A 16880-nucleotide genomic window follows, 5' to 3' on the forward strand; every position below is an offset into this window, starting at 1 on the left:
TCCTTGCCGTGAGACCCCCACTTACCTCTCCTCCTACGGACTCAGAGGCCATGTCAACCAGCCGGGTGAAGTCCAGAGACCTGGCCGGTTTTCCCTCCCTGGGAGAGTCAGCCATGCTTCCTAGCAACGAGAAGGGAGGCTCGGTCAGCCTCGGGCATAGAGGGTAGCAGAACCCGCGTGAGCAAGCGAGGCCCTCACCCGGGTCCCCCAAACCAAGGTCTGAGACACTCAACAACACACATATTGTCCAGTGGACGTGGCGGGTGCCCACGCACTCCAGGGTCCCCAACTCCAGGTTGTGACTTTGCGCAAACGCTGAACCGGGAGTGAATGAGAGCACACTCCCTCTGAACTACGTAAGAACAAAGTTCCACCAAATACACGAATCCCACTGCCTCAAATTGCAATTTTATTTCATTTTTTAAATTTTTTTCCTAATGTTTAGTTATTTTTGGAAGATAGAGACAGAGGACAAGCGGGGGAGGGGCAGAGAGAGAGGGAGACACAGAATCAGAAGCAGGCTCCAGGCTCCAAGCTGTCAGCACAGAGCCCGACGCAGGGCTCGAACCCACGGACCATGAGATCATGACCTGAGCCGAAGTCAGACGCTCAACCGACTGAGCCACCCAGGCGCCCCTTTTTTATTTTTTAAAGGGGAAAATTTTTCTAGTTTAGAAAGGAATAATTTGCTTTTAATAGTGTTTGGATCCATTCAAAAATCACTTCTTGAGCAACTAGCTGGCAGGCCCTGGCTAGAAATGGGGTACACAGGAGAATGCATGCCCTGCCCACACGGACTCCCCCATGGGGGAGACCGATGCCCCAGACACCCATGCAGAGCAACGCTCTGGAACCATCCGAGACCACAGCACGGAGACAGCTCCATCCGGGAGCATTCAGGACCGTTTGTGGTATCACCAGTGGGGCTGGCGTAAGTTAACCCAGCCCCCCACGCCCCGCCGCACCCTTATTTTGAAGTTGAGAAAGCAGAGATTTGGAGAAGAGGGGGAGGCATGGGAGGAGGCCGGGGGACTCGGGGCCGGCCTAGAGGTCGCCCCACTCCTAAGCCAACGGATGACCTTCGTTCCTACCTTTTTTCCTACCCCTCGTGGTGAAAAGAGACAACTACACAAAAAACATCTCATCAAGAATTATTCACACAAATCAAAACCACAATGAGATACCACCTGACACCTGTCAGAATGGCCCACATTAACAACTCAGGCACAACAGATGTTGGCGAGGATGCGGAGAGAGAGGATCTCTTTTGCATTGTTGGTGGGAACGCAAGCTGGTGCAGCCACTCGGGAAAACAGTACGGAGGTTCCTCAAAAAACTAAAAATAGAACCACCCTACGACCCAGCAATTGCACTACTAGGCATTTATCCAAGGGATACAGGTGTGCTGTTTTGAAGGGACACACGCACCCCCATGATTATAGCAGCACTATCGACAATAGCCAAAGTATGGACAGAGCCCAAATGTCCATCGATGGATGCATGGATAAGGAAGATGTGGTCTATAGATACAATGGAGTATTACTCGGCAATCAAAAAGAATGAAATTCTTGCCATTTGCAAGTACGTGGATGGAACTGGAGGGTATTGTGCTAAGTGACATTAGTCAGTCGGAGAAAGATAAATATACGATTTCACTCATATGAGGAATTTAAGATACAAAACAAATGAACAGAAGGGAAGGGAAGCAAAAATAATACAAAAGCAGGGAGGGGGACAAAACAGAAGAGACTCATAAATATGGAGAACAAACTGAGGGTTGCGGGAAGGGTTGTTGGGGGGGGATGGGCTAAATGGGGGAGGGGCACTAAGGAATCTACTCCTGAAATCATTGTTGCACTAGATGCTAACTTGGATGTAAATTTTAAAAAATAAAAAATAAAACAAGATAATAAAAAAAAAAAGAATTATTCACAATAAGGGGGCACCTGGGTGGCTCAGTCGGTTGAGCATCTGACTTGGGCTCAGGTCACGATCTCACAGTTTGTGAGTTTAAACCCCGCGACAGGCTCGCTGGTGTCTGCTCAGAGCCTGGATCCTGCTTCAGATTCTGTGCCCCCCTTTCTCTCTCGGCCCCTCCCCTGCTGGTTCTCTCTCTCAAAAATAAACAAACATTTAAAGAAAGAATTATTCACAATGGAAGAAACACAAATGGTCAATGCACATGAGAAGTCAGCTCTCCTTGAAATCACAAGAACGTGATTCCTCATAATATGACATTTTTCCTCATGAAATGGACACTTTTTTGTAACAAACAGACACCCACCATCTGCTGTCAGGAATGTGAATTGGAACACTGTCTGTGATGATCTTGTAATAACTCAAAGAACAGGCAGTTCCCCCCCAAGCTCTTCATGCTGGAGGGTCCCTGTCTCTGCTGCGTCCTCTCACCCTGGTGGCCCCACACGGTCCCCGGGCCCCTAACGTCACCCGCATGCTGGTTGTCCCCAAATACATATCGCCTTCCTGGATTTCCACCTGCCAACCCCAGCTGTCCCCCGGGATGCGTGCCCCACGTGCGAGGTCCTCCCCGACTCGGGCTCCCCTCCCCCGCTGGACTCACGTCGTCCTCAAGCCGCCCAAACAGCCTCAGGGTCACCTTTCATTTGTCTCCTCTTCCCCTGACGCCTCAAATCCAGTCTGAAGTTGGATTCAGAACCCTGAAATGATATGACGTATGGAATTTCCTTCCGAATTATCCGAGAAGGAGAGGAAGTGCTTCAACACGTGGATGAAACAGTCTGGCCAGGACTCGATAACCGTGTCAGTGGTGATGGGTATGTGAGGGGTCCAAAGATCAACTGCTTCTGTACATGATGAAATCGTTCACGGTAAAATTATACGTCTTACACGCACTGTCCACATGCACGAAGAGAGACAAAGTGGGGGGAGGCATCGTCGTCTCTCTCCTGCGTCATGAAACACCCCCAGGGGCCCTCCCTGTGTCCGTCCTTCCCTCTCTGCAGCCGTCTGTCCTCATTGAGACACCAGACCAACCCTTTGCTAAGTAGAGTCAAAAGTTAAGACCCTGTGTGGTTTCCCAAACAGAGGAGGAGCTGGTGTCCTTCCGAGGTCCACAGGGCCCTCCCCCACCAGCCCATCCAGGGCCCCCTATGCCTCCCCGACCCCCCCCCCACCAGTGCCACGGGCATGTCCCACCTCCGTGGCTCTGCTGGGAGGCTCTTCCCCCCCTTCTGTGTGGCACACGCCCTCCCCTCCCTTCAAGCCCGTGCTCCACCATCACCTTCTCAGGAAGGCCCGCTCTGACCCCCAGGTAGAGTGACAGGCGGACACACGGTATGATCTGCTGGTTTATTATCATCTGTCTTTCCCAACTAGATGTGTGCTCCACGAGGACAATAATCTGTTGGGTCCACTGGTGTTTCCCCAGGGCTTGGAACCCTGCCTGCTACACACAGGCTGCACAGTAATTATTTGTCCGTTAAACGGGTGAGTGAATAATGTTTTCTAACTCATTTTCTGTTTGAGAATACTAGTTCCCATGGGGCACTTGGGTGGCTCAGTCGGTTAAGCGTCCAACTTCGGCTCAGGTCATGATCTCACAGTTTGTGGGTTCGAGCCCCGTGTCAGGCTCTGTGCTGCCAGCTCGGAGCCTGGAGCTTTGGATTCTGTGTCTCCCCCTCTCTCTGCCCCTCCCCTGCTCATGCTCTGTCTCTCTCTCTCTCTCTCTCTCTCTCTCTCTCTCAAAAATGAATAAACATTAAAAAAACTTAGAGAAGTTTAGGGGCGCCTGGGTGGCTCAGTTGGTTAAGCCTCCAACTTCGGCTCAGGTCACGATCTCACGGTTCACGAGTTCGAGCCCCGAGTTGGGCTCTGTGCTGACAGCTCGGAGCCTGGAGCCTGCTTCGAATTCCGTGTCTCCCTCTCTCTCTCTGCTCTTCCCCCACTCACGTACGCACTCACTCTCTCTCAAAAAAAATACATACATAAATAGATAAAATACTGGTTCCCTCATTGAGGATGAAAAGGTGCAGAAGAAAACTGCTAACGCTGATCGTGAGTTTGCAATAACGTCATGCACAGCCCACACATTTCATGTCTTTGATCCACAACAACCCTGCGATTTTATGTTATTCACATCTTGCAAATGAAGGGAATGCACCTCTGGGAGCTCAAGCAGCCCGTATAAACCACGCAGCCGGAACGCGAACCACATTTCCGACCCGGATCCACCCAGACGAGACTGACACGCGAGAGCCCCGGGCACACGCGCGCGGCATGCGGTCGACCGGCCTGCGACTGTGCAGTGCTGTGACGGCACCGGGTCCCACCTGCTCGGCGGGCTCACGCGGAGGGCCGGTCACAGACACGGCCGGCGGCGGTGTTCAAGATGGCAGTGCCGGACTCGCAGCGCGACCGCCGGGGCTCCGGGGCTCCCTGCCGGAGCGGACGCCTGAGTTGGGACTTGAGGAGAAGAAGGGACAAGGGAGACAGCACGTGCCAGGCGCGCGGGCAGGACGGGCCACGGGGGCCACGGAAGAAGAGGTCGACATTCGTCTGCACCTACGCTGTCCAACCGAGAAGCCACAGGCCATGCGCGGCTATTTAACACGTGGAAGTTTCATCGAAATTAAATAAAATTAAGAATGTAGTTTTCCCTGCCACTAGCCACATGTCGGTGCTCAGGAACCACACGTGGCTTCCGTGTCGGACAGCGCACACGCAGCACCTTCCGTCTCAGGAAGTTTTATTCAACTGTGACAGGAAAGCACTGAGCAACGAGGGCGCAAGAGCCCAGCCCTCCACCGCCGTGTAGCCTAACACTACCACGGACACTGCACCCCAGGACAGACACGCGCCCTACGCGCGGGCTGACGTCACAGGGCTTCTGCATAGAGCTCTCCTGCCAGGTCAACCCGTCAAGGCCGAGACACTGGCGGTCTGCCGTGTCCCAGCTCGGGCTCGGCGGCCTCTCCAGCAGGCAGCACGCGGGCTCAGGAGCGCAGAGCTCAGGGCCAGCCCGACAGGTGCCAAGACGGGGGCCTGGCCAAGCCTGTGGGTCGCTGCAGGCTTTCCCCCCACAGCAACAGCTTAGTAACCGACCTGTATCCTGGACAAGGTGACACAGTGCCAGGCCAGTCACGGGCACACCGCAAAGCCTTGCTGGATATTTCATCGTCTTGATCACAAAACATTTGATTTACCCGGTCGTTCTTTTGAAAAGGCCCGATGTTTTTCCCCGGGCAGTTGCAGCGAGCTCCCTATGCACCAGGAGTTTGCCAAAGCCACCGATTTAACTCCCCTTCTCCCAGCTACCGGGTTTGGTGGAAAAAGCAAGGTGTCACGGCAACGTGGGGCGGGGTCCTGTGGTCCAGCCTCCCCGCTGGCCGGAGAGCAGCGGGAGGGGGAAGCTCTGGCCATCCTTGCCGTCTTTCATCTTTCTCTTCCATGCGCCTCCCATCCCCTCCACCAGGCAGTGCGTGCTGCAGGTGTGCGGGAGGGAGAGCAAGCCAGGGAGGCGTCTGACACACTTCTCCCAGGGACCAGTCTCAAGCCATCCGGTTTTTAGGCTCCACCCTCCATCAAACAACAAGCCACTTCTGCTCTTCCTTTTAAAAAAAAGAATGCTCGGGGCGCCTGGGTGGCTCAGTCGGTTAAGCGTCCGACTTCGGCTCAGGTCACGATCTCACGGTCCGTGAGTTCGAGCCCCGCGTCGGGCTCTGGGCTGATGGCTCAGAGCCTGGAGCCTGCTTCTGATTCTGTGTCTCCCTCTCTCTCTGCCCCTCCCCCGCTCATGCTGTCTCTCTCTGTCTCAAAAATAAATAAATGTTAAAAAAAAGGTTTTTAAATAAATAAATAAATAAATAAATAATAAAAAAAAATAAAAAAAGAATGCTCTAGCAACGTGGATGGAACCGGAGAGTGTTGTGCTAAGTGAAATAAGTCATACAGAGAAGGACAGATACCGTATGTTTTCACTCTTAGGTGGATCCTGAGAAACTTAACAGAAGACCATGGGGGAGGGGAAGGGGAAAAAAAAAGGTTAGAGAGGAAGGGAGGGAGCCAAAACATAAGAGACTCTTATTAAAAACTGAGAACAAACTGAGGGTTGATGGGGGGCGGGAGGGAGTGGAGGGTGGGTGAGGGGCATTGAGGAGGCACCTGTTCGGATGAGCACTGGGTGTTGTACGGAAACCGATTTGACAATAAATTTCATATATTAAAAAAATAATGATAATAAATAAAAATTTAAAAAAGACTGCTCCCTTCTGGAAATGAATGTTTCCATTTAGCAAATCAATAAATGGGAAGCTCGTCTTCAGAAAACATCAGTCAGGGTAGCGGTGCCCTCTGGGGCTGACGCTGTAAAGCAGGCGGGACGTTTCCCGCCCCGGCCTCCGCGGTGCAGGTGGCACTCGGGGTGACATAACCCAGCCCGTTCCTCAAACCGGATGAACACGCTTTCCCCAAGCTCCTCGAAACGCGCGTGTATTCCCTGAAAAGCACCGCGAAGCCAGGCCTCGAGGCCGATGTTCGTCTTTCCAAATGAAACCTAGTGCTTGGACACATCTGTTGGAATTGGCAGAAGTGAATCGCTTTGGGGCAGAGATTTCTCCGCGAGCTTCGTCCTCGGCCCCCCGCCCCTGGCTGACCCCTAGCCTGTGAGCCCCACGGGGGACGGGGCGCCGTGAAGGGACCCTCGCGGCGGCCCCGGGACACAGTCACTTCATCATTCTCCTGCTAAGGCTCCATCTGTGGCCAAGCCCCTGCCCCTGCAGCGGGTCAGAAGGTGCCTCACCGAGATAAAAGAGAAACAAACAGACCTTGTAAAATACCAGAGGCGCCACCAGAGACAAATCCGAGAGGGGCATGAATCTCCCGGTGCAATTGAACAGAAACAGCCGGGGGCGGGGGGGACGCAGGTAAAATTCAGCCCCAATTCCCTCTGCTGCCACTCCCACCCCTTTCCACCACTTTCCACAAAGAAGTCAGGTCTGCAAAGAGCAGAGACTCTCCGTGAGGTACTGGGCACGCAAAGGGCGTGACGGTGGCCCAGCCCGAAGATGCTAGCACTTGCCACATGGGTATGTAAGTTTAATCCGATGCAATAGAAAAGTCGGTTTCGTGGTCACACTCGCCGTATTTTAGGCGCTCGGAAGCCAGGTGGGGCTGTTAGCACAAGAGAGAGATTTCTATGGCTGGGGCAGGATCTGGCCATCAATGTACGTTGCAGGAGGGCACCACTGTTTCCATTTTCGTTAATGACCTTAGACAGACATAAGGCCAATGTTCAGGAATGATCTTAGAACTCTCTCGCAGCCTCTCAGCAATGCCAGGAAAGCGCCAGCAACGGTGCAAAACCAAGTTTTGCCGGCCCCTGTGACCGTGCGACCTCACCCGGCAATGGGGACTCTGCAGATGCGAGTGTGTTGACCGACCCTGAGAGGGGGAGGGGCTCCTGAACAATCCAGGTGAGTCCGCCGTCTAATCTCAGGAGACGGGGTGCGAGCAGAGACCTTTCTCTGGCTGGAAGCGTGCGAGGGCCGGACGGAGCCCTGGAGGAGCCATCGGCGGCGGCCGCTGGCCCCAGCAAGGAACCAGGAACCTCAGCCCTGCAAGCACGGACGCGGCCTCTTCCCTCCCCTCCCCTGCCCTCCCCAGAGCCTCCTGCACTCAGGCCGGCACTCTGACTCCGCCTGTGAAACCCAGCAGAGCAGCCAGCCGATCCCAGCCGGACTTCTGAGCTGCAGACCGTAAGATAACAAATCTGCGTGGAGACCCTGAGGGTGTGTGACAACAACCTGACGCACCCCAGAAGTCTCTATTTGGACTTCACGACACACGAGGTCAGAGAGATGCAGCGGGCTTTCGCCTTCTGGGACGGACGACGAGGCCCCTCGGGTCCCGGGGGCCAGAGGCTGTGGCCGCATCGCCTGTGCCCGTTATAAGGGACTCGCGGGGGCGCACACAGGACGTTCGCTGGCACCGCCGGGGACCCCAGGCTGGCCTGTGTGTCTGGGGGCGCCCGGCCCTCAGCCCCCCAGATGCCCTGCTGACCGTGCTCAGGCTGTGCCGGCCTCTCGGCGGGTCCAGCCAGGTCGGCTTTAACTCACGTAGCCCAGTGAGGCTCGCGTGCAAGCTGGGGCCTCCGGGGGAAGTCTGGGTCTGGCTCTGGGCGGCTTCCCGCCACGCTTTCCAGCAAGTAAGCGTCACCACGTGAGACGGGCACACGGAAGAGAACGGAGGTCTGCAAGCCTCAGCCCCGAATCTCCACTCCCGTCCTCGTGCCTTCCTCACGCCAGCCGGAGAGTGACACACGACTGTACCCGCCGCAGAGAAGCCCGGAGAGGCAGGGTCACATGGTCACGCAAGGGAGGGGATGCGTTTCCAGGGAGGCCGCCCCGGCCCCTGTGTCAGAGCACAGCCCCGCCCGTCCATTACCCATCAAGAAAACAGCGAAGTCTTCACTGTCTCCCCGGGAGCCACACGACTGGTGTCTGTTCCCCCCACAGTCTCGGAGCCCATGGCGCGAAGAGTCTCCCACCACAGACAAGAATGCGCCCCACGAGGCCCAATCACGCTACCGGGTATTTGCCCAGGGGTACAGAAGCACTTAATTCAAAGGGGCACGGGCACCCCGACGTTCATAGTGGCATTATTTGCGACAGCCAAGATAGGGAAACAGCCCAGGTGTCCATGGACTGATGCACACACACACACACACACACACAACGGAGTATCACTCGGCCGTGAGAAAGAACGAAATCTCCCCACTTAAACAACACGGATGGAACCAGAGTGTAATGCTAAGTGAAGACAGTCGGAGAAAGTTAAAAACCACATGACTTCACTTATACGTGGAATTTAAGAAACAAATGAGTAAAGGGAAAAAGAGAGAGAGGGAGAGGAACCACGAGACAGACTCTTACCTACGGAGGACAAACTGATGGTTACCAGAAGGGAGCTGGGCGGGGGGTGGGCTAGGCGGGAGATGGCCATTGAGGAGGGCACTTGTGATGAGCCCTGGGTGTCATCTGCAGGTGACGAATCACGACATCGTACACCCGAAACTAATACTACACTGTATGTTAACCACACTGGACCTCAAATAAATAAATAAAATTTGTTTAAGTTTATTTATTTATTTTGAGAGAGATAGAGAGAGAGAGAGGAGGAGGGGAGGGGCAGAGAGAGAAAGAGACAGAGAAAATCCCAAGCAGGCTCTGCCCGGTCAGCACAGAGCCTGACACAGGGCTCAAACCCATGAACCATGAGATCATGACTTGAGCCTAGATCGAGAGTCAGATGCTTAACTGGCTGACCTGCCCCGCCAGGAGCCCCAATAAAATTTTTTTTTAATGTGAGGTGGGGAGAGGACGAACAGCAGGGGAGCAGGGTCCAGCCTGGCACCTCACTGGAAACATCACCTGGTGTCTGGCCAGCCCCACGCCCGGCCCTGGGTCCACAGGGTTTGGGGACCCGCCCCCGCCCTTACTTCCAGCTGGCAGATGCCCATGGTGCCATTCGTCCCCCAAACCGTGGCAAGGACAGCGTTAAAATGGGAAGTTATGCACAAAGGGGACCCTACCCTCACCTCGGAATCCGAAGTCCAGTGTTTAGGGCTGGATTTCTTGCTCCCCACAAGCCAGCCCAGGTCCCGTGGTGGTCTGGTGCCCGCAGGAGAGAATTATAGGGCCCTCACCTAGCAAGACGGAACTTTCTGGAGGTTGGCCGAGCTTGTGTGATGTCACAAGGGCAATGGGGGGAGGCGGCTGGGAGGTGGAGCTCTCTTCCTGGAGAAGCCAAGGAGTCTCACGGAGCCTTGCTGGAGACCCACATCCCGGTCCCTCCCACAAACACCCAGCCCCACCGTGCCTAGTGAGTGGCCTCCCGCTCCTGGCCTGGCCGGCTATCACTCAGTCTTGTCTCTAGAAGGTTCCTGCAAATGCATTTACTCTGCACACCCGGCAATGCTTCTGGAGATGACAGCCTCTAGGGGATTCGTCAGAGGGGAAGGTCTCTCGGCCCCAGGAAAATGCAGGCGCCCCCGGAGTTTTCATGTGACCTCGTGGACCTTGATAAGCAGTGCTGCCCCTGGTGGCCGGCGGCAGACTCAGGTCCCTGCCCTGGAGCCCACGGTCTGGAGGAAGAGGTCTCCACGAGGCGGGAACAGCACAGGTACATGGCGGCTGGCCCTCGTGGCCACGCCACCCTGGACAGCAGGCGGGTCCTGACTCACAGGTGCAGAAACTGAGCTCTGGAGGAAGAAGATCTATCCGAGGCCACTTGAGTCCTAAGCCAGGGAATGGGAGCAGGAGCTCAGAGCGTCCGGGGAGGGGGGTCCCAATCACGTGGCCTGGGAGGCCCGGGGGGCGGGTAGTGCGGTGTGGGAGTCTGTCACGGTCCTCGGTTTTCTTCACCAGGCTTGGCCTGCCCTTCTGCCCTCCCGCCCCCCAGCTCTCCCTGATGGAACCTCCGGGAAGCTCCCGGCCTCTCCCCGGTGCCCACGTCCTCAGGTCCGTGCTGACACGTCTGTCTACCCTTCTGGAGGTGATTCTTAAGAACACGGGCCACATCCTGTCCCTCTGTATGTAACAGATGGTGCATCAAATTCACAGATGTGACCCTGGGACCCTGTCCGGATAATCCCTTTACCCATGACCTGAGTCTAGGCCCCGGCACAGAGAACGGCCAAGAGGGATGCTCAGGGGCTGGCCAAGGCCGCCCGACCCGCCCGTCCACGCCTGGAGCCTGGCTCCCCAAGTCTGCTGTGCATCCGGGCCACTGGGGAGTCTGCTCAAAGGCGAGTTTTGTCTGTAGATTCGAGAGGCGCCGGGACCTTGACGCGCAGCAGGCGATGCTTGGAGGGCAGGTCGGCGACCACACCTGGAGGGTGAGGTTCTACAGGCCGCAGCGTCCAGCCGCCGGTTACCTAAAATCATACCTAAAATTTAAACTCACGGGGCGCCTGGGTGGCTCGGTCAGTTGAGCATCGGACTCTTGACTTCCGCTCAGGTCATGATTTCCCGGTCTGTGAGTTCGAGCCCCGGGCTGGCGGTGTGGAGCCTGCTTGGGACTCTCTCTCTCCCTCTCTGTCCCTCCCCCGCTGGCTCTGGCCCATACACGCACGCTCTCTCTCTCTCTCTCTCTCTCTCAGAAATAAACAAACTTTGGAAAAACATTTAAATGTATTTAATACAAGTTCTATGAAATTTTCAATTTACATCCTCTGTCTCACTAGCTAAATTCCACGTGCTCGGTGGCCACGTGTGGCAGCCCAGAGCCTCGTCCACCACAGCGCACGCGATTGCAGTCGGCTCTGCTGGGGGGTGAGGACAGCAAGAGGAGGCAGAGCGGTGGTGCCGGACCAGCCCCGAGCCAGCGACGAGCCCGGCAGGGGCCCCGCATGCGGGCGACCGCGGGTCCTTCCCCCAGAGGCGCGAGGGCCACCCAGGAGGAGCCCGGGCCAGAACCACCGCGCTCAGCTGCCCCCACGCTCCTGGGCCACAGAAACTGTGTGAGACCACACACACGAGCTGCTGAAGCGTAGGGTGATTTGTCACACGGTGATGGAGGGCTGATCCCGGCAGGGGAGCCTCCCGGGCGTGACGGGTGAGACAGGTTTGGGATCAGGGCGACCGGCCCAGAGGCGGTGCGAACGGGGACCGGAGAAACGGCACCCCGGCCTCGGACGCTGCTTCAGTGCCGTCTGTCGAGGAGGCGAGGTGCCCCTCGGGGCCACCAGGGCTTGGCGCACCACGGCCTGATGGGGTGGGGGGGGCAGGACACTGTCACCAGGAGCAGCCCGCTGTGCCTGAGCCCCGGGCAATGCTAGAAACTTCTGCCTTGAGACCCGCCTCGTGCCCCCACCTCCTCCCAGGCCCCGAAGAGGTTTCTGAGCACAGGCCCTGCCCCAGTGCCTGCTGGACCTTCAGAGAAAGGGACAAAGGAACAGACCCAGCGTCCAGCTTGCTGGTCTCCTCCCGTGCGCGGGCCGGATCCCACGCTGACCCCCTGCCGTGCCCTTCCTTCTCCCCCCTCCCCCGCCATCATGGACCTCGGCCCTGATTTGGGGCCACATCTGGCCGCTTTCCTGCCGGCGGCAGATGGCAGATGCAGCCACAATCCTCTATACCTGTTCGCAGCTCCTCCGGTCGCCCCTGCCCTTGAATCCGGACTCGCCTTCCGACTACTTGGCCTTAGCGACAGAGCCATGTTGTTCCGGCTCGACGCTTAGGCCTCAGGAAAGCTTGTGGGCCACTCTTGCTTTTTGGAACGGCCAGCTTGGGAACACACTCCGGCTGGTCCCTCGGGGATGAGAACCGGTTGCAGAGCGAGCAAGCCCACCGGCCAAGGCGTCCTAGACCAGCCACCCCAGCCACTGCGGCAGCCGCCGGGAGACGTGTGAGCCCAGCCGTGACCAGAAGACCCATGCAGCTGGTCTCAGCCCAAACTGCTGACCCCTAGAATCACGGTTAATGGGGAAAGACTTGGTCACTGCTTAGAGGCACTAAGCTTTGGGGAGGGCCGCCGCACAAGCAGAAGCTAACTGATGCGTGTGTTTGGTACACGCTCATCCTTGGAAAGCAGTATGGCTCCCGCCGGAGACCCTGAGAGCCTTGCACCTTCCCAGCCCCCTTCACAGCTTCATAGCACAGACACATGCCAGCCACCATGTTCCATGAATGGTGCCTCTGGATTTGTGCAGTGCACAACCTGTGCAGACACACAAACTGGCCCCAGAACACTAGGTACCCAAGCAGACCTGCCCCTCCAGACTCTCGATGGGGAGCTAGTGAGGTACCAACGCAGTGGCTACAGCCTGCTTGCACGGTGCCCACGGTGGCAGCTGCCAGCCACGGACGGACCCAGCAGGCCCATCTGTAGCATGATCTGTGGGCTCCGTTCCCTTCCACGCAGCCCCCAGGATGGTTCTCCAGTCTTTCCAAAATTCCCGCGAACTCCCAAAAACCTTTCAACGATTCCCCTCTCTGCTTAAATTAGACTCAGATGGTCTTGCTTGCGGCTAAGAAACACCTCGCACCCTCGGTTTAGGATTTCCTGGATTAAACTGGGTTGTGCCTGGTGACCAACCTTGGTCCTCACCTGCCACCCACTCCCCCCAGGAAGCAAGGTGGGCCCGCCATCCAGTCTCCAGGGGTAGCCACCCGCGTGGGCGGAGAGCGAGAGCGGCTGTGCAGGCATGAGAGAGGCAGGAACGTGACACGGGGCTGCCCGGGGAGAGGGACCGTGGACAGGAACCCCAGCTGCCCCGCAGAAACACCCCGGTCACTCTCCCGTTGGGCCTGGACCGAGCCCTGCGCAGGTGCTTCCGGGACCTGGAGACCAGAGATTAACCGCATCCCAGGCCTAGAGCTTATCCTCCTCCCACACTCAGAACCACCCATTCTTCTGACTGGGCTTTTGTCTGGCGGCTCTAGATGGCCGCCACCGCCCTGGGGACCTGGAGACGCGGGCGGAGGAGGAGTCACGTGGAGGAATCACGTGGTGGAGGATTTTCTGAAGGGCACAGCACCTCTGGGGACCGCAGCCCCCCCTTTCCCCCCCTGCCTGCCAGCCTTTGTTCCGCAGCATCTCCACCCCCCGACCCCTGCCTCTCACTGCTCACCCCTCCCCTCCTCTCCCTTCCCCTCTGTCCCCTCCCCCTTCCCTCCCCTCTCCTCTCCTCTCTTCCCCCGCCCTCCCTCCTCTCCCCTCTCTTCCCCTCCCCTCCTTCCGCTTCCCTCCCCTCCCTGATACACACGCACACGCATGCACACGCATGTACACGCACACACGCGCTCACCATCCTAAAGAGCTCCTGCCTGCGCTGCTTGCGACGGACGCTGGATGGCAGTGTGGACACGCGGATCCGGGCCGCCCTCTGCTCCCCGCCCCGTCTCCGCCCAGCCTCTCGCAGGGCCCCCGAGGAGACTGCGCCGCAGCTCCGCGGTCACGCCTCAGTGCGGCACCTCATCAATCCCGGCTCTGTCCTCAACCACACCGCCCCCCCCCCACCCCACACTTTGCAAATCAGACTCTGCAGTCTGCACAAGAGGCCCCTTCTTGAAAAGTCGGGGGATTCAATTAGGGGCAGTGGTTCTGACTTCACGCCCGGGGGTTGACATCCTATCAGATGTGCTCTGCACCGATCGTGATCCCGCAGGAGCAGGTACGAAGGCCCCAGGCTGGTGTTCCTTCCCCGGCTGTCTGAGGACAGCCGAGTGCGGGAGGTGACAGGAGGGCTGGACCTGCTGAGCTCCCCCTAACTTCGGGAGACTTGGAGGCGACGTGAGGGCACAGAGGTGTTGACCCCCGCCCTCCTCACCTCCAAGTGAGGAAACTGAGGCCCCGAGGGGAGCCGGGGCTCAGCATGGACTACGCAGGGGCCAGAAGAGCCCATGGAAGGAAGGCAGGTGCACGCGTCTCACCCGCCGTCGGGCTGACAGAACAGGGTCTCCTTGCAGGGACGGAAAACAGTCTTGGGGCAGAGACAATGGCCGTGAGGCTGTGCACCTCAAGGCTTGGGGCCCCTGCAGGGCCCTGCCCAGCCACAGCCACAGGACCCCAAGGACTGGATCTGCCCCCGGCACAAGGGAGGGTCTGCGCACTGAGATGCCCCACATCTTCCCGACCCTGTGGATGGCAGGGGGGCCTCCAGCAGGGGTCTGCTGCTTTGCCTCCCCCCCCCCCAGACCTACAGTTAAGCAGCGGCCAGTGTTGGCATGGGTCTGAGTCCCAAGCTCCAGTCCCCACAGAGCAAGTGACGAGGACCAGGTAACGCCTTTGTGTGCAGCAGGTGGTTCCAGGATAGGACCTGTGAATTTAGGGAACCCAAGCCCCCTTGAGTGGGCAGGGAGCTGCCACCCCTCCCTCTGGAGGGGGACATCACCTCCATCCTGCTGGCTTGTAACCGTGCCTGCCCATTGCTCTGGAAGGCTCTAGGCAAACATCCCCAAAAACATGGTCCAGGGGCGCCTGGGGGGCTCAGTCTGTTGGGCATCCCACGTCGGCTCAGGTCATGATTTCACGGCTCATGGGTTCAAGCCCCACGTCAGGCTCTCTGCTGTCAGCACAGAGCACACTTCAGATCTTCTGTTTCTCTCTCTCTCCCTCTCTCTCTTAAAACTAAATAAACATTAAAGAATTAATGAATTTGGAGCGCCTAGGTGGCTCAGTCGGCTAAGCATCTGACTCCAGCTCAGGTCATGAGCTAGAGCCCCGCACTGGGCTCTGTGCTGACAGCTCAGAGCCTGGAGCCAGCTACAGATTCTGTGTCTTCCTCTCTCTGCCCCTTCCCCGCTCATACTCTGTCTCTCTCTGTCTCAAAAATAAATATTAAAAAATAATACTTAATTTAAAAAATAAAAACATGGTCCAGAACACTGGCCGACCTCACTCCCAAGACACAAGGAACACTGGAGGCCCCTGGAGAACTGCTCCCACCACCTCAGCTGGGTCTTCTGTGTGTGCTCACGTGTTGTATTCTTGAAACAGGAAGAAGTTTACTTTTTACTAGGGATTCTGACGCACAGAGCGGAGAAGACGCACAGGTGATCATAGCAGACAGTTCTGGAATGGCTCCCAGTGGACCTTGCCTCCCCATGCTGCGAAATCCCCTCCCCGAGCTGGACTAGACATGGTGGCTCACTCCTTGTGAACAGAAGATAGTGATGAGACGGCACATCACTTCCCAGACCAGGTCACAAAGGACCATCACGGTCCTGCTCTGGCCCTTCCTCGCGACTCTGACACAGCCAGCCGTTGTGTTGAGAGCTGCCCAGCAGAGGAGCCCAGGGGACAAAGAGCCGGATCCTGCCCATAGGCACGAGGGTCGGGCTAAACCCCCAAAAAAGTCCTCATCCACAGGAAGCGTGAGACACTTAATATTTGTTTTCGCAAGACACTAGGTTTGGGGTAAGTTTGGGCAGTAACACCTGAAGCTCCTGGAGAAACCAAAGCAACACGATAACACCAGGCGCTCACCTGTCAGGTCTAGAGAACTTTTCCTTTCCCCGAAACCTGCGTTTGCAGCAAGCAAAATTGTCCCTGCTTGGACAGTAGTGGAAAGGAACATAGATTTTATTGCCATTTACAGAACTATTGGCTAGAGTCACGTGGGTTCTTTTCCAGACAGAAATTCAAAGGAAGACAGTAATTCAAGAGCCCACTACCATTGTTGGTACTTGACGATTATCATGTTTCAGCTTTTATTTTATAGTTGGGACAAAGGCAGGAGCAATTCTGAGTAATGATTCCATAATGAGACTTGGCTACAATACAAGTGATAAAACCTCACTTGAGAAATAACCCCCGGAAACCTCTTTCCTCCCAGGCGCTCGTCTGCCGTTCAGAGGCCGCCGTCGCCCCGCCCCCCAGTGGGGCCCCGCCCCGCCCCGCCCCGCGCAGGCGGCAGGTGCGTCCGGGCCCACGCGCGCGCGTGCGCACTGCTCCGCTGGGGGACGCGTGCGCGGCGCGCTCACACGTGCTCCTTGTCAAACTCGCACAGGAAGTGCATGGTGACGTGGCAGGCCACGTCGTTCCAGCCGCCCGAGGCCACCATCTCCACGCAGTCCTCCTCGTCGTACGCGTTGTTGGGCTCGCCGCTGCGCCACTTGTTGAAGGTCTGCATGGGCGAGCGGTCCGAGTACACGAACGTGCCCTCCCTCTCCAGGTCGTTGATGCCGATGAAGACGCGGGCCAGGCCGGCCTGCGCGATGTAGGCGGCCATCAGCCCGTTGGCGGCCTCGTCCTTGGGCATGCCCAGCGTGCCCCCGCGGCCCTGGCACGACAGCTGCGCGTCCACGTAGCGCTTCTCCTCCTTCACCAGCAGGTAGATCTTGCTGTCGGTCTCACGCACGCCGGCGACAGCTGCGGGGGGGGGGGCAGTGCTGGAAAGT

The 16880-nt window shown here is 57.3% G+C and overlaps 2 protein-coding genes across 12 annotated transcripts in view; both read right to left on the reverse strand.

Annotated features, from left to right (window-relative positions):
- ALLC (allantoicase) overlaps nucleotides 1-13805 on the reverse strand; it is a 29268-nt gene extending 15463 nt beyond the window's left edge. Inside the window, exons 1-3 of one of the 5 annotated variants that reach the window (XM_045447839.1) lie at nucleotides 9575-9700; nucleotides 2582-2678; nucleotides 26-120 (exon numbers count right to left, since the gene is read on the reverse strand). In XM_045447839.1, coding sequence (XP_045303795.1) covers nucleotides 26-115 — 90 coding nt within the window. In that variant the 5' untranslated portion in view covers nucleotides 116-120; nucleotides 2582-2678; nucleotides 9575-9700. Of the gene's footprint in view, nucleotides 1-25; nucleotides 121-2581; nucleotides 2679-9574; nucleotides 9701-13786 lie in introns of those variants that run through there. The other 4 variants (XM_045447841.1, XM_045447840.1, XM_045447843.1 and 1 more) reach the window with 4 other exon arrangements.
- Nucleotides 13806-16156: 2351 nt separating this feature from the next.
- Nucleotides 16157-16880, reverse strand: part of COLEC11 (collectin subfamily member 11) — a 33060-nt gene continuing 32336 nt past the window's right edge. For all 7 annotated transcript variants that reach the window (XM_045447846.1, XM_045447849.1, XM_045447845.1 and 4 more), the window contains one exon: nucleotides 16157-16851. In XM_045447846.1, the coding sequence (XP_045303802.1) occupies nucleotides 16460-16851 (392 nt within the window). In that variant the 3' untranslated portion in view covers nucleotides 16157-16459. The remainder of the gene's footprint in view (nucleotides 16852-16880) is intronic.

The sequence above is a fragment of the Leopardus geoffroyi genome, chromosome A3, assembly GCF_018350155.1.
Source record: "Leopardus geoffroyi isolate Oge1 chromosome A3, O.geoffroyi_Oge1_pat1.0, whole genome shotgun sequence".
Lineage (NCBI taxonomy): Eukaryota > Metazoa > Chordata > Mammalia > Carnivora > Felidae > Leopardus > Leopardus geoffroyi.